This window comes from Trachemys scripta, chromosome 2 (genome assembly GCF_013100865.1).
Source record: "Trachemys scripta elegans isolate TJP31775 chromosome 2, CAS_Tse_1.0, whole genome shotgun sequence".
Lineage (NCBI taxonomy): Eukaryota > Metazoa > Chordata > Testudines > Emydidae > Trachemys > Trachemys scripta.
The window spans coordinates 248292189-248313138 of NC_048299.1; the positions used below are offsets into that span (position 1 = coordinate 248292189).

A 20950-nucleotide genomic window follows, 5' to 3' on the forward strand; every position below is an offset into this window, starting at 1 on the left:
ACAGAGCCGAAGAGGAGCAGAGCCTCCAGCCGCGGTGGCTCTGCTCCTCCCTGACTCTTCGGCTCTGTTTAAGAGCCGGGCTGCCCGAGCGCTACCGGCTTCGGGCAGCCCAGCTCTTAAACAGAGCCGAAGAGTCAGGGGAGGAGCAGAGCCTCCGGCTGCGGCAGCTCTGCTCCTCCCCTGCTCTTCGGCTCTGTTTAAAAGCCGGGCTGCCCGAGCGCTACCGGCTTCGAGCAGCCCCCATGCCTCCAGACTCTGCACTGCTGGAGCCCTGGAGGGGAAGTGCCTGGGTAGGGGCGCAGGGTCCGGAGGCAAGGGGGCTGCCCGAAGCCCAAGCGCTACTGGCTTCACGGTTTGCCGGGCAGCATCCAGACCCTGCGCCCCCGGCTGGGCGCTTCTCCTCCCGGGCTCCAGCTGTGCTGGGGAAGCGCCGGCCGGGGGCGCAGGGTCTGGGGGCTGCCCAGCAAACTGTGAAGCCGGTAGCGCTCGGGCAGCCCTTTCCGCGTGGGAGGGAGGAGGGGGCCGGGAAGGGGCGGAGTTGGGGCGGGGCTGGGGTGGGGTGGGGAAATGGGCGGGGCCAGGACCCCGTGGAGGGTCCTCTTTTTTTATTTGTTAAGTATGGTAACCCTAACTTTACTTTAAGCATGTGAGCAATCCCACTGAAATCAGTTACTTTGCTCAGGTTGTTCAGGTGGTTAATATTAAACATGTGTAAATGTATGCAGGATTTGAGAGTTGGTGCATTCCTGGGTCAGGGCCTATGTTCTCTCTGTTGTTTTAGGGTGCTTACGTTTTAAGCCTTATTTTCAGTGCCCTTATAATTTTGGATCTCCTGTTTCTCCCCACCCCCTTTATTTTCAGTGTACACTACAATATTTTTTTTATCTTTGAAGACAATTAGCATATTTTTAAATTGACAGGCTTAAAATAACACATTTTAGGAATGTCACTTCTGTTGGCATAGAGGATTGACTGTTGTGCCTCCTGGACAATGCTGGAATGCAGCTGCATTCTGAAGGGGATTCATTCCCCCAGAGAAGGTAGGCAGGCAGTGTTTGCACCTCCTTCCTCCACGAACACTTCTGTCAGGGAGGGATTCTTTGAAGTACAATTGGGACGTTGTAGGAGTCCCCGATGGCTGCGGCTACCAAACTGTGCTGAATCTAATTATTTCTTGGGCACCCAGGCCAGCACTGCCCACTTTTGAAGCTACTCTGGTAACTCCAAGCCCCCTACCAAACTTCCCAGCAAATCAGAGGGATGGGATGCCTTGTGCTATTGTAACTGCCCCCAGACTTGAAGCCCACAGGGGAGCCAGAGACATCCTAACTTCTCCCTCTGCAGTTTCAAGGGAATCAGTGAAAAATGAACATTTCCTACATGCAAAAGTATTTTACCTGTTAGATGTTAACTGTAGCAAATGCCAATGGAACCAGCTAATAGTGGATTGAAACTATAAGCAGAATGAAAGATGACTGAATAAATTAAAAACGTTCATACTATTCCATTATTACATTATCAGCAGAATTTTGCTACATTGGAGTTCACTCTAAGTGGGTTCCATTGCAGTTTGTAAACAGTTTACTTGGTAATATTTATAGTGCTGCCACTTACAGTGCTTCAAATGCCGCTGCCTCTACATCTTCCAATGCTATAATTTTGGGATGAAAGCCTGGCCCCATTGAAGTCAATGGCAGTTTCACTATTGACTTCAATGACGCCAAGCTTTCACCCTAAGATAACAAGACAAATGGCACATGCTGAATTTTCATATGCTAAAGTGGGTGGACTTAATTTAAATCACACCTCTCCCTTGCCCGGACCTAGAACTCTAAATGCAGAAGATGCATTGAGCATTACTATTGTAATGAGATCTGAAAGAAGATGTGTACATAAAACAAATGCTGAATAACAATACTGTTATTTCAAATTTTAAAATGAATATTTTATTTTTTTACATATCTTTACTATCTCAAATAAGACCTGTGTTAAAATGTAGTGTAAAGGAATAGTCTTTACATAAACTTTTATGCAAACATTTTTGCATAACTATAAAGGGAAGGGTAACAGCTGTCCTGTGTACAGTACTATAAAATCCCTCCTGGCCAGAGACTCCAAAATCCTTTTCCCTGTAAAGGGTTAAGAAGTTCAGGTAACCTGGCTGGCATCTGACCCAAAGGACCAATAAGGGGACAAGATACTTTCAAATCTTGTGGGGGGGAAGGCTTTTGTTTGTGCTCTTTGTTTGGGAGTAGTTCGCTCTTGGGACTGAGAGGACCAGACATCAATCCAGGTTCTCCACATCTTTCTAAACAAGTCTCTCCTATTTCACACTTGTAAGTAAATAGCCAGGCAAGGCGTGTTAGTTTTCCTTTGTTTTCTCAACTTGTAAATGTACCTTTTACTAGAGTGTTTATCTTTGTTTGCTATACTTTGAACCTGAGGCTAGAGGGAGGTCCTCTGAGCTCTTTAAGTTTGATTACCCTGTAAAGTTATTTTCCGTACTGATTTTACAGAGATGATTTTTACCTTTTTCTTTAATTAAAAGTGTTCTTTTTAAGAACCTGATTGATTTTTCCTTGTTTTTAGATCCAAGGGGGTTGGATCTGTATTCACCAGGAGTTGGTGAAAGGAAGGAGGGGGGATGGTTAATTTCTCCTTGTTTTAAGATCCAAGGGGTCTGGATCTTGATCCACCGGGAGTTGGTGGGAGGAAGGAGGGGAATGGTTAATTTCTCCTTGTTTTAAGATCCCAGGGGGGTTGGAACTGTATTCACCAGGAGTTGGTGGGAGAAGGAGGGGGAATGGTTCATTTCTCCCTGCTTTAAGATCCAAGGGGTTTGGATCTGTATTCACCAAGGAATTGGTGAAGAGTTTCTCAAGGCTTCCCAGGGAAGGGAATCCATTTGGGAATGGTGGCAGCGGACCAGATCTAAGCTGGTAGTTAAGCTTAGAAGTCTTCATGCAGGCCCCCACATTTGTACCCTAAAGTTCAAAGTGGGGAAGCAGCCTTGACAATTTTACTTAAGGGAAGCCAGTATTGTTAAGTCTTTATTAGCTATTTCTTGCTCTCTTGTTTTTTGGATACATTTTTTGAGAGATTTAAGAAACATCTTTGAGTCATAAAATACATGCACATGAAACATGGTTTTTCATACCGTTAACATGTTGTGATAGTCTAATAATCATAAGAAAATTCTTCCAAGGATGTAGAGTAGGAATTGCCTTACAATTACCATAAAAACTCTATAAAATTATTTAAGAAAAGAAAGGAAGGGGCTGTAATGAGGAAACATAGAGAACCAGAAAAACTTGTGTCAGATATTTGATGTTGGGGACCAGTGTTTCTGTGCTTGATACAGTAAATGTATTTGTAAGGATTAATTCATTCTCTCAGAAGGATTATCCATGTAATGCTGTGTAAAAGAGAGTGATCTTGAGTTATATGATAGACAAGTGCCAATCACACGTACTAAGGATGTGGGGAGCCAGTTTAAATTGTTAAGCAGTAAATGTTTATTTAAGAATCAGTGTTCTGTATTATTTTGAAATAGATTATTATTTCGTTCCTCATCCTTAACCCCCTTTTAGACTTTCACCTTATTATACAATGTGAGACTGCACTAATATACAATGAAGAATCCATGTGAAAATACAGATTTTTTAAAATAAATTTGAGTTGACTTCTCTCACTTTAAAACCAAAAGTTACATGGAAATCAGATTTCAGTGATGTCCTAAATGCCCACAAAATAGATGATATTTTAAAAAATAAATGTTTTCCCAACAAATACAACATTCAGCTAAATGATAGCTATGTACAGTCATCCCTCTCCAACTATATCATAAATCCAGTTATTAGCTAATCTCTGAGCCCTGTATCTCCACATTAAAATTCAAATACATTTTAATGTGCTGTGTTTTTGCAACATACAGAATACCCATTTTAATGAATAATAAAAATTTTACCTGCTAGAAATGCTGGCAGAAAAATAACTGTACATACAGTTGAAGCCAACCACATGTTTTTTTCTAGTATGACATGGCATATGATTTTGCATGCCATGTTGTAGGCACAGGATTTGTAGGCACAGGTATTTTTTATAGGAAATAATAGCAGATAGATGCATTAATTCCTACATAATTGAGGGACTACTTTGGTACTAGTTTATGTTAATATAAAATGTAACAGGTATTGCTACTGTGTAAAATGTCACAATTTTGCTAATTATTAAATTATTAGGGGTTTACACATACAGTCATTATTCCTTTGAGTGAATTAATTACAAATTTGCTAAGATTATTTTCTGGCAACAAGGCATAGAGCATATTAATCCAGCTCTAGAACACTATCCGATATCTATTAGTTATTTGTATTGATACTAAATTGAATGAAGTGATGTACTTGAAGTGGTTGCTTTTTAAATTATTATACAGGAATTTTATTAAGAAGCATTACGAAGTCTACTTATATTTGAATGTACAACATTCCAGATCCATCTTTTCTTCTTTAGGGGGTTGCAAATGTATATTCCACGCAGGTGTGCATGGGCTCAGAGCATTGAAGCCAGAGAATTTTGCTTAGTGGTATCTGTAGGGGTGATACTTGCACCCTCTGGCCCTCATAACCCATCCCATGGCTATATAAGGATGGAATCACCCTCAGTTCCTTCTCACCACACACAGCCCAAGTCAAAGCATTCCATGCAGATTTTACCTCACAGTTTTTGAGAACACAGAGATCTTTGTCGGCTTTTGTACATAGTTATTCCCTGACCAGATTTCAAACACTGACCATTGTGTGGGGTAATTATGCTGAGTAATGAAGCCCACACCCAGTGTTTATTGTGTTTAGGCAAGGGGCACATTAGGGAAAAGTGCTCCATTTGTCGCTCCTTTAAGAAAAGGACACAGCCTCTTGGCATGCCACTGGTTTCACACTCTTCTCCCTGGAAAGAAAGGGACCATTCTCCTTCCTTTGGTCGTCCTAAGAAAAGACCTCAGAAGACTAATTGGAGCCCATTCCAGGGCTCAGAGAGACTTGTCCTCCTGTTGTAGGGAGACTTGGGGACATCACCATGGCTCTCCAAGTGCCCAAGATAGAGCAGGGATGCTCTTCATTACCAAAGCAGGATCAGAGTGGCATTGTACTGTTTACTCCAGCAATGTCCATCAGGTGAGTCTAATAACAACCTTGGTTTCGGCACTGACGGTCTCAACCCTGCTTGTTTATTAGACAGCAACTGATTTACTCTGCCTTTTTGTTCCCAACTGCGGCAGGGTGTACTAGGCCCGAAAGCCCCCTGCTGGAGGTCTCATGATTCTACCACACCCCGGCCCAGGAAAAGAGCAGAAGAATGGAGTCCTCCAAGCTTCCTAGAGAGGCTGTGTGGGAAGCAGCCAATCAGAGAGAGAGCAGGGAGAGGCCAATCAGAGCACAGCAGGCTCCTATAAAAAGGATCTGCTGGACAGAGAAGTTCAGCCTGCTGGCCTGGACCAGGAGAGCAAGGAAGGTGCTCCTGGCTGGCTGCTGGGACTCAAATATGGGAGAAGGTGCAGGGTCTATGGGGAAGTGGCCAAGAGGAATGTAGTGAGTAGTTAAAGGGATGCAGAAAGCTGATTCTCATAGGGTTCCTGGGTCAGGACCCGGAATAGTGGGTGGGCCTGGGTACCCCCCCAACAGCCACTGGGGAAGTTTATTCAGGCCGCATTTGGGAACTTTATATACTCTACAAGGAAATCAAATTGAAAGACAAATTCAGCTGAAGTGCTGGACCAGGTGGCAAAGAATCTCCAGGTAGGAAGACGTGGGGGCGCTGCTCCATAACAGAGTAGGGACCCTTGCAAGCCAGCCCAGGGAGGGCTGCAGATCAACCAACTGAGGGTACCATGATGGGGCCTGTTGGATTGATTAAGGACTTGAGCCGAGGGATGGGGCTGCAGGCTGATTCCAACTGACGGTCCTGATATAGGCCCTGTTGGATGGAACAAGGACAGAGTCCAGGGAGGGCTACAGATGAAAAGGCTAACCAGGATACTGTGATAGCCTCGGTTGGTCAGATTGAGAACTGAGCCTGGGGAAGGCTACAGGGAGTTCCAACTGAGGGTATTGCTATAGCTCCTGTTGGACTGTTTACCCCAGAAGGGATCTATTTATTTATGTTCACATGGACTGAGTGTCACTTGGCCAACGGGCTGAGTCTCCAAAGATCCACCTAAAGACAGCAGTAGTGGACATGAACTTAGCCGAGGGATGGAGCTGCAGGCTGATTCCAACTGAGGGTCCTGATATAAGCCCTGTTGGATGAACTTAGAAAAAAGTGCAGGCACACACCTGACCATGACGAAGCGCTCACAAGAGACAAGTTGGCCCCCATCACACCAACTCTGCACTGTTTCAGGAGTCCTCTTCTATAGGGTACTCTCACTGGTACCAGCGCAATCTGGATTTGTTGCTTTGCCATATGGCCTTGTGCCTTCTTCTGTACCAGTTAGTAGGCCTGCTAGAGACGTGATACACATCTTGTCATTGGTACCAGGACATTCTTCCTATGAACCAACCCCAGTTTTGGGAAGCAGCGTGGGCTGAGGGATGTGCTGGCTGCTGCTTCCCGCAGCCCCCATTGGCCTGGAACGATGAACCGTGGCCAGTGAGAGCTGCGATTGGCCAAACCTGCGGACGCTGCAGGTAAACAAACTGTCCTGGCCCGTCAGCGGATTTCCCTGATGGGCCACATTCCAAAGTTTGCCGATCCCTGCTCTAGATTAACAGTTCACCTTCTGCACGACCCATTGAAGTCTCCACTTTAACCAGTTCCTTACCCACCTTTTGATTCTCATATTAAACACCATCTTCTCTAATTTAATAATTTCCCATGTAGAACTGTGTCAAATACTTTATTGAAATCCGGGTAGATTAAATCTACTGCCTTTCCTTTGTCTAGAAAATCAGTTAACTTCTCAAAGAAAGAGATCAGGTTGATATAAAATGATTGCGTTAGTAATATTTCTGGCCAGCCTTCAAATATTCAGCTTTTTAAATCTTTCATTGTAAATAAATACGTTGTGCTTTTACTCATTTTTATTGCCCTTCTTTGTATTCCCCAAATTTTAAATACTGACCATAGTTGTACGCAGTGTCTTAACTGCCATCTCTTCAATGCTGTATAAAAGGGAATTGTCATATTTATGATACATAACACTCTACCTGTGCATATGCAGAGAAAAGCTTATTGATATTTTTGATACCACATTGCATTGTAAGCTTGTATCTAATTTGCTGTTCACAATCATTGCTAGGCCTCTCTCGGAGTTAAGACTTCCTAGCTTTCTGCCGTCCACTGAATATGTCTCTGACATTATTCTTTCCCATATGTATTAACTTGTGTTTTTCCAGGTTGAACCTAATGCTGTCCATATTTGTAGCCTCTCCTCAGACAAACTATATTATTTTTCTGTCCTCCCTAGTGCCTGCACTAAACTCCCAATTTAATATAATCAGCAAATTGAATTAGCATACTGTTTACTTCTTCTTACGATTTTTAATGAAGATGTTAAATATTACTAGAGCTAACAGGATCCCCTGTGGAACTAAAGAAAGTGCATTGTGAGCATACTGGCTATAATGCATACATTAATATTTTTAAGATACAGTGCATTTCTAATTATTTCTATTTCTGTAGATCAGTCTTGCATTTCTATTATAAACCTGATTTACAGGTATCATTTTATTTCAAATGTGGCATGATGACATTAAGCACTTTTTAAAATTCATAGACCTTTAAAACGTATTTTGAGTTATGTTCACAATGCCATTTTATCGATTTGTTGAGCAACATAGCTTAATTTCCTAATTTTATATAACAATTTAAAATATAAAAAAAAATGTATGAGAGCATCTGCCATAATGTCTAAACTATCCAAGATACAGTCTGCATGGAATTCTTAATCTTGTATCTTATGTTCCCAACATGGTCATAGTTTTTTTGGCCCTCTGAGGTAGCAGATGGTAGCCTGCAAAACCTCTTACTGGTCAGTCATATGCCACGAGTTGGCCCTATATCACCTATAGAACTTTCCACTCTTCTTTATCCCAGTCATATGAAAACCTTTGCTCAATACCTGACCATTTGTCTGGCTAGTTTATCTTATCTGCCTATCAATGCTCAGTTGTATGCTTTCTGGTTTTGCTGACTTCCAGAAAGCTCCAATAAAAGCCTCACGTACATGGCATCTCTCATATATCAACCTTCCCTTTTTCCTTCATTCTGTACAATACCAATTTCATCAATAAGAAATTAGTCTCTGAACATTATTTCTTTGTACAGAAGAATCTTTCCTTGTTTTGTAAAGCAACATGTATTTCTATGGCACTACTTAAGTAATAAATTATAGTTTGTTTTTGTTGATGCTTTGAGTTATGTCGTCACACAATATAACTTCCTTGAGGTCTGTGCCACAAACTGCCTTAAGGTACCTTTTCCACTAATCTTTTAATCTGAGCATTAATGTGTCTTCTATTTTGACTTCAGATTGTTTCTGAATGTAGGACATATAGGCCTATAGGAATGAAGACATTAAGCAGAAACTTGATAGAGTGAAATACCTATCACACAGTTCTGCAATTTCTTATTGGGCTCATGAAGCCTCATAGACCTTGAGAAAGTATATGCATGAAACATATGAATGGGTAAGGAAGAATTTTTCTAAGTCAAAGGATAGTGGATCATAAATTAGGACCAAAAAAGTGGCCAGGACCTAATGGTCAAGAAGCTGTTTAGGAGCTCTGACTGTTGACCCAGATAAAGGGAGCTGAGATCATTTTGGTGGAGTCATCACCTCCTATTGTTCCCCTAACAATGCTTGCTTGGGAAAAACACCAAGATTTGTGCATGTGACAAAGAACCAGTACCCTAGGAAGTAGGGCCCCAAAAGGGGACCAAAGGTCAGACTGACCTCACTTGACCAGGATTGGACAATGCAGTTGAAGTCCAAAGTCTGTGATCCTCTGATCAGAAGATTGCTGAGGAGATCATTTGGAACAACACCAGGCTGGGTTTCTCCCTTAAAAGACCTGGTAAATGAGAAAGAGAGTGTGTTCCTCCTGAGGTCACCACGATGACAACCAGATGGCTGATACTCCTACTTTCCCTCCAAAGGAAAGTAGAGACCAAGACATTGTAGAACGGCCAGTTGACCAGAGGATGATGCCTGCTAGCTTGACAATACCTGAGCTACAAGACATCTCCTAATTCCCCAAACTGCTGTTTCTGACTGACTGTAAAGCTCCACAGACCAAGCAAGGTGAAGAGCAAATCCTTTATCTTTTTCTAAGTAACTTGCTTTTTTTGTGTGTGTGTTTCCTTAACAGGATACTTGAATACCTGTGCAGAGACGCCTGCCAGGAAAAGACTTCTTATCCTAGCCTTTGTAGGGGTGCATGCATACGTGTGTAAAGCCAGTAATAGTGCATGCATATAAGCCCATAATGCAAATTACTATTGGGCATTGATTAACCTAGGTTGAAAGAAAACCTTACCACAGATCACTAGAGATCACCTATGGTATTTAACACATTAAAACTTAACCCATTGTTTCAACAAGGGAAAGTATAAGCTGCTAAGTAAACTGCATAGAGAAAGAAAGACCACATAATCCATTTAATCTTTGGTATTTTGTTAACTATGTGATTTGATTAATGATTGTGCTCATGCAATGATTTGACCAGTTGTTGATCTCAAGTTGTTCTCTCCAATTCTGATTTGTATTATTGTTAATTCTTGATTTAGCTAACTTGATGTACACTGTAAGATCAATCAAATTTTCATTTTTTTTAGTATTTTATAGAAGTATAATAAATTGGTTAACCTTCTAATTGTTTATGCTCTTGAATAAAAGCCGTAAAAACACACCAGATTGGTTTTCTCTAATTAAATGGTGATGAGGAAAACACAACCTTAATTAAAGGGATGTGAATTAAACATTTGACTCAAGTTCTGCAAACCCTATTGTTGTTACAAGGAGTTGTATCAGCATATTGGTATCAAGGCTTTGACGTGTCAAGACTTTGCTCCAGTAGTCTTCCACACATAGATGTCTGTCAATTCTCAACATTTTAAAGCTTGTATATCTTGACCCATTCAGTGAGCATTCTGTTGGACATCTGCTACACTGAGTGTTTTTGTGTTTTTTGTGTTGATACATCTTCGTCGATAAATGCAGCTAGTATTTATACTGTTATCTTTTACAGGATGGCATCTCTCCCCCTTGATCCACACAAAGGAGGAAAGAAGGAATTTTAAGAATTGAAGATGTGTGTATGTTGCAGGAAGAAGTTGCTTGCAGATTAACATGACTGCTGCATCCTTTGTCTTGGAGCATGATATATATGGGTACTAGATTTGCTTGATGAGGTCATGCTTCATGGGAACCATGACTCTAAGTCAGTTGGGTTTGGTTTAGTTTGTTACCAATGGCCAAGACTGAGAAGTACCTGGACTAGGAGCACATTGGAATAATATGGCAGTATCCTATTTCTGATGAGTTAATGAAGACATGACAGAGACCTGCTGTGGCTAAGAGAAAACCACCTGAATCCATGAAACTGGACCCCAGGACAGAGTTTCAATGCTGCAGTCCTTTTGGAAGTGGATTTACTGTTTTGTGGTTGCTCTCTTATGGACTGCAGTCTATAAGGCCAGAGAGCAAATTGGGGTGTGGATGAATGCTCATGCTTTAGTTGAATTTATCAGGCAGGGAATGCCAGGATAGATTATCAATTTTGTGCATGAGGTTATGGACCTGCCCAGTATGAGGTGTGGGCAGCCTTTGATGTATATGATATATTGCCAAAAATTATTGGCTGAAGAGTGGATACCTGAAGGTCTGCTTGTTGTAGGCATCTGAATTCCACATGGGATTCCACAAAGCTTCAAGATCTTCCATTCACCAGAAAGGGTAACTTCAGAATTAGGTGGAACATCTCTACAGAATGCAAAGGAATGTGAGGACACCCTGCTGTCTCTGGGATCACCCCGTTTTCCTCCCCATGAGAGGTGAAGGCAGAAGCAAAAGGCACTACCTTGCATGCCACTGTACACACCAACTGGATTCAAGTGTGCCTAGAGACATGCAGCAAGGCATTCAGGGACAACAGCTGTGAATCTCTTTCCCTTTTACCTAAAAAATAAACTACGACTCTTCTGCTCATGACACCAGGAAGAGACCAGTCTATTAAAGGACATCACTGATGATGGTGGTGCATGCTTGCCTCTCTATTGGTACCTTTCTGTTAGCAAAGGTTCTGACAAGCTTAGATGTAAGGGTTTAATTATCCTAGTAGTCCAATATAGGCTCAAACTTGTATGATTCTCAGTTTTGTTGCAGATAGCAGTGACTATTCCCACAGATAATTGCTCAGAACCAGACTGTCTTGCTCTCTCCTATGCTGAGAACCCTAACTTTGAAAAGTTTGGTTCTTGTCAGGGTAGAGTTCCATAGGTGATCTATCACAAGTTCTCCTGTTATCTCAGATGTCTGCCAGAAGGATTTATAACTTTAAGTGGCAACATTTTTCAGTGTGGTGCAATCAGGCCATTGTGGATCCCTTTAAGTACCCCTCGCCAAACTGCTTGACTGCCTTCTTCTGGATGAAAAACCAATTCCATCCATGTTTATTGGGTAACTACTAAGAGTTGTCATAAGCTCTTTGAAGACCAGTGTCTCTGCAGCCCCTTGTCATCAGGATTAGTTTTAAAATTCTTCTATCTCTTGTGACACAGCTCCCTGTATCATTGGATATTAGTGTGGTCCTGACAAATGTCATGAAAGCTCCTTTAGAGCTGCTCAGTATCTGTGATCCCATATTTATTACCTAGAAGATAATGTTCCTGGGGCAGTGACTTCAGTTTCAGGAACTGGCAGATTTAAGTAGGACAATATGATGGTATTTACTTATCTGCAATTCCTTCCAAGGCTGGAGATATATTTCCACCTTAATGAGTCTATCATCCTGCCAAAATTTATCTCATATTCACATGCTCATCCTGCTGAGTCTCTTCTCCATAAACTTGATATTAAATTAGTTTCTTCTTTGTGTATATGAAATACCTTAGAAAGTCTGTCCATCTCTTTTTTCCCCCTTTGATTCCATTTCTTTCTGTTGATGTCTATAGAATGGGTACAGCTGTCATAAAAAGGACCATTTGTTTGCATTTTGCCATCTGATTGCATTTTGTACTTGGTAGGTTTTCTGTTAGGACTTCTCATGACTCATACTATCTAAACATCAAGGATGTTAACTTCAGGACATCCACATTTTCCTTCTTACATACATTTACAAAGCAATCACTATTGCTTAAATTTGATCCCAAGAGTCATGCATCCGACGAAGTGGGCTTTCACCCACGAAAGCTTATGCTCCAATACATCTGTTAGTCTTAAAGATGTCACAGGACTCTCTGTTGCTTATCCCAAGAGTGGAATCCCATTTCAGTATGTCCGTGCTGCTCAACCTATTTCTGAAGTAGGAGTTCCCACACCTTCCCCCCGCACCCTCACCTGCCCCCTAGAGTTTTACTTTTCTTTTAGGATCACCAATTTTTGAAGGATTTTGAATGATGAAAAGTGATAGATCATGACATTACACCATTTGTTAGAAATTGCAGTAACTAATTTTGTAATATTTGTTCTAATAAAAAATTCTATTTTAAATTAATGTATCATACTCTTCACTGATCTTTTTACTCTAAATTACTGTTTGGATATATGGCAATTTAAGTGCAAGTCATTTAAAGGGAAATTACATCATAAATGTAGGAAACATATCTATACACATATTTTATGTTACATGCATTTTAAAACAGACATATGTCTGTCAACAGTCAAAACAACATTGCCCTTTTCTTCATGTTTTATGTCATCTTTAACACGTGCTACATATTTAATAAAATAGAAAATAAACAAACCCAAATGTGATTTTAGTTTTTGCTCATCTTTTGTATTTTCTTTAGATTACCGACATAATGGAAGAGATCTTCAGAGTTCAACGTTATCAGTGCCAGAACAAGTGATGTCATCCAATCACTGCTCTCGGTCAGGGTCCCCTCACCGTACAGATAGTATAGGACGGACTAGATCTTGGTCTCCCAGTGTCCCTCCTCCACAAAGGTAAATCACTATATAGATTCAATGCCTGTGAGGGTATGAAATTAAGTGCTATTGAAATCTATGAGGATATCTGAAATAACTGTGACCCCCAAGAAAAATAGTGAATGACAGAAACACAGAGTAATTGGTTTGCTCTTTATGAAATAATGAAAAATGAGTTTTTAATAATATAGCCATGTGTAAATTATTCCTTCACTTTTTTTACATCAGTCTGACACAAAATACATTCCAATCTAAAGCAATAGAAATTTTTATCCCCATTCTTTTAAAGAGAGATTTACAAGGTTAAAGGTTTTATGATCTGAGGTGTTCTTGTTTTTGTTTTTAATCAGTCAATGGCTGTTTTCTACCACTATGGTAAATGACCAAGCCTTGGGAAATCCAAAGATGCTGTATCTCAGTATTTTTTTGCACATTTTGGAAGCAACAAAAATAGATTAACACTTCTACAATCACTTTTTATATAGAAAAAAATATACATCTTTTTTTCTCAAACAGCCTCTGATCCTGTGAAACAAAGATCAGGACATTTTTCTCATACCCCAACTACATAAGGTAATGACTACTACAGGACTGAAAATACTATTTAAAAACAGTCTTGTTAAACATGGACAGACATTGCCCTCGTGGAAATGGTTTCCTTCAAGAGGATGCAAAAATAGAGATATAGCATAGAATGGGTTTCCTCCTGGAGTTTAGTGTCACTTTCGAGGGCCAGTTCCTCAGCTACTGTAATTCAGTATAGCTACATTGAAATCAGTGGAGTTGCACTGATTTAATACCAGCTGATGATCTGGCCATAATGTTAATATTGCCTATTAAACATTGATTGCACAGTGTCAAATATTCTGAATCAAGTACATGTTGGCATGATCTTTCATAGCAATTCTACTTCTCTCTCTCTTTTTTGTTTTCCCTTTTCTCCTTTTCTCCTTTGTTCTTTTTTTAGATTAAACTGTTAACGTACTGGTTCTTTTATTTATTTATTTATTTATTTACTTACTTACTTACTTACTTACTGACAAAGTATTTTCTCACTAACAACATATTATTATTAATTTTTATTACTTATGCACAGGTAAAATCTAACACATTATCATAATTAATCACATACAGGTAACTGATGATAGGTTCCTACCTAAAAATCCAGTAAAATAAATAAATACAACCCTATTATAAATAAAAACCAAATTAGGAAGTAGCTAAATAGAACACACAGAGCATCTTATTCTGATCTCATTTACTTAAATCAAGATTGGATATTTTTCTAAAAGATATGCTCTAGCATAGCTATTGAACTTGAAGCAGGGATTAATACAGGGAAGTCATATGGCCTGTGTTATGTCAGAAGTCAGATAAGATGATCACAATGGTACCTTCTGGCCTTAACATCTATGAACATATGACATGATTAGAAAATAATTTAGCAAGTCTTCTGGGTATGGATCTAACGTACTTGGGTTCCAACGCTGCTGATGACCTTTGGGGAGGATCAATATGATTCCACTAGATAGGATTTTTTTTTTCAGTTTGCCTTTAGTATACCTAGGAAATACCATTTTTTAAACATTAAAATAACATTAAGGCGACAGTCTCAAGTACTCAAAACTTAGGAAATGCCAGAATTAAGTTTACCTATACAACCTTCTTCAGTCCCCTTACATGGCATTAGTATTCTGTCTTTAATTATGTGCTCACATACTATTTATGCCTCATTCAGTGCACAGGATGAACAGTTAATGAGAAAGAAGACTGCAAGAAGAGAAAGGATGTTTTCTTGTGTTTGCGGCCCTGGACTGAGACACAGGAGAGAACTGGGTTCTATTCCTGGCTCTGCCACAGACTTTGTATATGAGTTAGGTTATCATAATTCATACATACCATACCCCCGGGGGAATTCTGCACCACTGTGTGTGCGCAGAATTTATGGCCCCACAGATTTCTTTGCTTCCCCGCAGAAAAATTACTTCTGATGGGGAAGCAAAGAGAAGCTGCAAGAGCAGTCAGGTGCCCCTCCCCGGCAGTGCAGGCAGGTCAATTTGGGTGCCCGGAGCAGCTGGTAGATATGTAAATCACCATCATGGGTGGGGCTGGGCAGTTGTGCAAATAAGAGAGAGACACTCTGTCCCTCTCACTTGCTATTGCAGCATGCTCAGCATGGAAGGGAAGGGCTTTGGGGTGTTTCTGAGGAGGTAGCCGTGGAGCAGGCTCTGTCCCCTCAGGCAGAGCAGAATCTAGCAGCCTACCTGCTTAGTAAATTGTTCCCATTGTTCTTAGTGAATTCCCCCAGGAATATAAAACAGGTGTAAAAATTTTAAGGCTCCTTTACATTGACAGAGTGGTGAAAAGGAGCTTCATTGTAAAGGACAGTGTGACCTTATAAATGCTTATGGTACTTTAAGGATTAGAACTGGTCTACATTTTTGGACTGGATGTGCTCCATGAACTGTTTGCGACTGATCTTTCTGGAGATGGTCAGTAGCAAATATAAATTGTGAGTTTGAGTCCCCAGCCCTCACTTGCTCTTCAGTTGCCTATAATGTAACACTGAGTATATGACTTCATATATTTGTTAACTAATTACTAGTGGGGCCAATACTAGCTACATTACTATTAGACAAAGAGGTTTTGGGGATCTCCTCCAATGCTCCCCACTCCCATTCTCCATCCTTTGTATTGTAGTATAAATAAATTACCAAAATAATTGAAAATAACATGATTATATTGTGTTATTTTGACAAAGAAAATATGCAGAATTCTGCAGAATTATAAAATATTATGTGCAGAATTTTTATTTGTTTGGTGCAAAATTTTTAATTTTTTGGCACAGAATTTCTCCAGGAGTAATACAAGAAAGCCTTAACTCTGGCACTTCTTATCATTTGAGGGTTTCACTTTACAACCTTATAATTTTGTTAACATAACTTTGTATGCACATATGTATTTATGTGTGCATGAATGCACACATGTGTATGTAACAAAAATATACTTGAATAAATGTTTAAGGTAGATACAACTTCTATGAAGATTTCTGTCACTGCATACTTCATGATTTCATATTACGGACCAAAAATGCCAAGAATACGGAAATACCTTATTATTCTGATTAATCTTGTTTGCATCATTAAAATTATAATACTATTGTAATAAATATATGCATTTCCTGCATTGCATGATAGCCTTTAAACATCTTTCCTAATAAACTCTGTGAACATACAAATGAAAATATCCTATTGCATTTACCTGATAAACTTTGCAGTTGATAGTACTATCTTCCTTTCTTCCTACTACTGGTTGATTTGTTCTGCGGTGCTGCAGGAGGAGAGGGGTCTTTGGATACCACTGGTTATCAGAGTTTATGTTGAATAAAATATGGGTGAAAGTTTGGCCCAACTGAAGTCAGTGGTAAAACTTCAGTGTAGCCAGGATTTCACCCACTATAATAATTACTTGTTGCTACTAGAATATAGAAAATGTTTAATTTAAATACATCTTCCTTTAAACTCCTAGATTATGCAAATTAAATCATTGTGCTACTTCTTCATTGCAAAACTAATATCTAGTGATTTGTACAGGTGATAATTTGCTTGGCAGGCTGAATTTTCCCTTAGTAGTCCTCATGTCACTCCATAGTAGATTGCCTCTTCCTAATATGGCAAAACACCAGCCCTGTATTGGATGGACCCTGGAACATTCTAATTCTCTACAATAAATCTCTCAGTTAGAAAGCAGACTTCTGCTACAATGCATCACTCTATAAGTACAATGGCTCAAATCCTCTCCTGTGCTAAAGTCACAGTATCTGTGGCACGAAGGTAGTGCCTTTTTTCTTTGAAATAATGATAGCCATTTCATCAAAACAATTCACCATGAGACTTATAATTATGTAACAGTACAAGTATGTGAAAGATAGACCTTTTAAAGCTCTTATATAGCTGGCATTTTCATTAACAGAACTAATTTTACAAATCAGTATAAGGACATGGTGCACTACTCACCCTAAGACTATGATGGCTTTTATGTCCTCAGTAGGAATGTGGAACAGGGACCTCGAGGGACTCGATCTACTGCTGCACATTATAATACCATGAACCGAATGGATAGACATCGTGCAATAGATGACCACTACTCCCCAGACAGAGAGAGGTAAAAATCATATAGGAATTAGAAATATCTTTAGTCTATAGTCATCACAAGTTAATTATATCAGTGTGATGTATTAACCCTAAATTCAATAAAAAAGTAAACAAAAAACCCACAGAAACCTACATAGCCTCAGAGTTCCATAAACGATGATATATCTGCTGTTCTTTTTAGTGGTTTAATATTTAAAATTCACAGTGTGTACAGGGCTGCCTGAACTGCCATCTTGTATCCTCTTCGAAAGAAAGAATACAGAAAAATCTTTGAGGTGTATCTGTTACACAAGCAGCAAGACTGATTCTCTGTGAATTTGATTTTATTTTGACTATTTTCAATTCTTTAAACCATGTTTGTTGTTTACTGTGTTTGTAAGGTTTCCAGACTGGTGAATATGTTGAAAAATATGTAGCAGAATTCTTAGTTGATAATTTTCACTGCTGTATAAAAATTACATAAAAGTCCATGTTTTGTACTCAGTGTTTGTGAAAAACTCCCACTGGGTATAGTGGAAGTAGCATACATATAGCAAAAGTAGAATATGGCACCGTTCTTATCTGTTCTTAACTTTATGAGCCATTTACCCTTAAAGCCATTTACCCTTTGCCATTCTCTGAGATCAGAATTGGGCCTTGTGTGTTGAGTGCACATCTCACCATGACAGAAAGATTTCTGCTGAACAGGGCTTCATCAATCGTGAGCAGAGACATATCAACCTATCTGAATATTAATGAATTAGAAGTAAGATACAGTTAATAGTCAGATAGTGTAGCTCATTTTGCTATATTACCTGAGGTATCTTCTGACTTTAGTTAAAAAAAAAAGGCCTGTGTGCTTGCCACTACAACTTTGGGTCATAAAACAAAAAGAGAAAGCATTTGTCTCCCTTAGTTTTAAAATATTTCTGCACTTGAGTACGTTTTGTGCATCAAGGTGGCAATATACCCATCACAGTTATGCAGGCAAGATTGCTAAATAATGTAGCATTTGTTTTTTACAGATACCAATGAGCAATAAAGATATATTTTCACTTATCATACGTTGTGGGAACTTATGTAGTTGCTGTATGCCAAATTAATATTTTTGCAGATTATTAGTAAAGACGGATTATCTAATAAGTGACATCAAAATTACATAACTGAAGTTGTTGACTATAATCCAATTAAGAATTTAGGAAACCGAGTTAAGTATGTTGAACAGAAAAGACCATTGTGTTTTAAAAGGGCATTAATGCTAAGGTCCATAAATGTGAGGCACACAATCCCCAGGCAAATCTCAAATTGTAGTTATTTTATATATAATCAGAGGTGAAAGTAAGCCGATCTGGTTCCGGTATAGTATACCGGCAAGAGCCGGTACACAGTCGAACATACCAGCAGGAGGCAGCTTCCCCAGACGGGCAATTTAAAAGGGCCCTGGCCTCCCGGCAGCGGCCAGAGCCCCTGGCCCTTTAAATCGCTGCCAGAGTCCCGCTGCCAGAGCCCCAGGGAGCAGCAGTGGCCGGGAGCCCTGGGGCTCCAGTGGTGATTTAAAGGTCCCAGGGCTCCCAGATACTGCTACTGCAGCCGGAGCCCCGGACCCTTTAAATCACCACCAGAGCCCCGCTGCCAGAGCCCTAGGGTAGCGGCAGCAGCTGGAACCCCTGGCCCTTTAAATCGCCACCAGAGTCCCATGGCCCCTGGCCACCGCCACAGCTACCGCTACCATTAGGCTCTAGCAGTGATTTAAAGGGCCTGGAGCTCCCGGCCTCCGCTACTGAAGCCGGAGCCCCGGGTCCTTTAAATCGCCGCCAGAGCCCCGGGGTAGTGGCAGCGGTTTAAAGGCCCCGGGGATTTAAAGGCCCCGCCCCTTCTGCCCAAGGCCCCACCCCTTCCACCCAAGGGGACCCCCACACACACCTGGTCAGGACCCCGGCCCTGTGTAGCATTAAGTCCCTTAAGTTACTTTCACCCCTGTATATAATCCATGTAAAAATATTAGGAAAAAATCAGTATCAGAACATTTTTGACAAAACAGAGCAAATGCATAAAAGTGAAATACTGAAAAGCAAACAGTTTTTTTGTTCTAGATTTCTAACTGTATTTGTTAGAAATATATATAGATTGTGTATTTATCTTTACAGATTTCTTGTATTAGAATCTTTGCCCGGGTTTTGTAATTATGCCATCATTAGGAGAAACATTACTTAGCTGGGTGTTGAGGCCAGTTTATTTAATTTTGATGTCCTAAAGCAATTAACTCAGGATTGTAACTGATGAATATCTTTTATTGAAATAGGGGGAAAAAACCCAGAGTGCTCTTGGGTATTATTATATAGTCAATAGTCATGAAGCTCTGGCTCTTTGAAGCACCACATATAGGTCTTGCAGAAACTGTTTTCATGCTTGAGTTTGGTCTCAAGCAGACTGTTCTCCTTGTTACCGTACAAACACACACACAACAGTGCAGGGAGTGCTGAACAGAACCACTAGAATCCCTCCTCCTCACTTTAAGCAGATACATCCTGCTCCAGTCAACTTTGGGTGGGGGAGCATTAATTAGATAATGGACATTTTGTTAACAGGTGTGTCAGAAAAAATATACAAGAGTTGTGACACTATGTTTTGGCATTGCACTGGGATGTTTGCAGCAGTAGCATAGTGTTGTACTCTGTACTGTGATCATGCAATATCATGATGCAAACAAGGCAGTAGATACTCAGGATGATGTTTCTTCATTTATGGCAGTCTGGAACTTCATTAGCTGACAGAGGGGCTCACCAGATCTGTAAGGTTGAAGATTAATGATTTTTTGGTTTTATGCTTATTTTTATGATTTTTTTGAACTTCCATATGTGGCAACACTTGAAGAATTATTTTTCTTGTTTTTTCCCTCTCCAAACATATACTTTATCTACTGTTCTGTATTTAAAAACAAACCAACCAACCATACATGTATCCTGTCTATCATGTGTTATTAGCAGTATAACCCAAACTTTTAACCATTGAAGTTTCTGTTGTGAAATACATTCTCTAAAGTATTATTGGCTGTGAGCTATTATATAGAGGAAGAAAAAGAATAGTCCAAAACCTTTCACAATGTATATTCTTTTGCATACCTAGCAGCAGGAATGTGAATGGGAAGGTAATTAGAGAATCAAAACAATAGTATTGAACATATTTCAGATGTTCTCCTTGTCTTCTGTAGTCTTTATCTGTTCACACTAAATTCCTGGGTGAAATCTTGGTTCCACTGAAGTCAATGGGAAAACTCCCACTGACTTCAGTGGAGCCAGGATTTCATTCCTGGATCTGATTTCTTACTTTGTTGGTATTGCACTATTCCTGCTGGAAATGCTTAATTACTGTTGAATAATATACAGCTTTGCCAGATATAGCAGGGAAGTGTCTGTTTCAAAGTCCCTCGTAGAACTCGTGACTGTGATCAGCTCCTGACCCTGCTGAGTAGCAGGGTAAATTTCAGAGGAAGGAAAATTGCTATATTTTTGTACAGTGATAACCTTTCTTCTTGCTGCCAAAATTATCCTGAGTTTGTCTCACACTTAACTGTAAATAGCTAAACGCATACTTTGCACTACTATTGTTTTGAAAAATATGAATCCACAGGGCTGCATTTACCTGCACAGCTCTGTGGGGATTATGGTCT

At 40.0% G+C, this 20950-nt stretch overlaps 1 protein-coding gene across 18 annotated transcripts in view; it reads left to right on the forward strand.

Annotated features, from left to right (window-relative positions):
- Positions 1–20950, forward strand: part of RIMS2 (regulating synaptic membrane exocytosis 2) — a 767247-nt gene that overhangs the window by 510404 nt on the left and 235893 nt on the right. For 15 of the 18 annotated variants that reach the window (XM_034763436.1, XM_034763454.1, XM_034763438.1 and 12 more), the window contains 2 exons: positions 13009–13165; positions 17195–17311. In XM_034763436.1, coding sequence (XP_034619327.1) covers positions 13009–13165; positions 17195–17311 — 274 coding nt within the window. The remainder of the gene's footprint in view (positions 1–13008; positions 13166–17194; positions 17312–20950) is intronic. The other 3 variants (XM_034763437.1, XM_034763440.1, XM_034763448.1) reach the window with 1 other exon arrangement.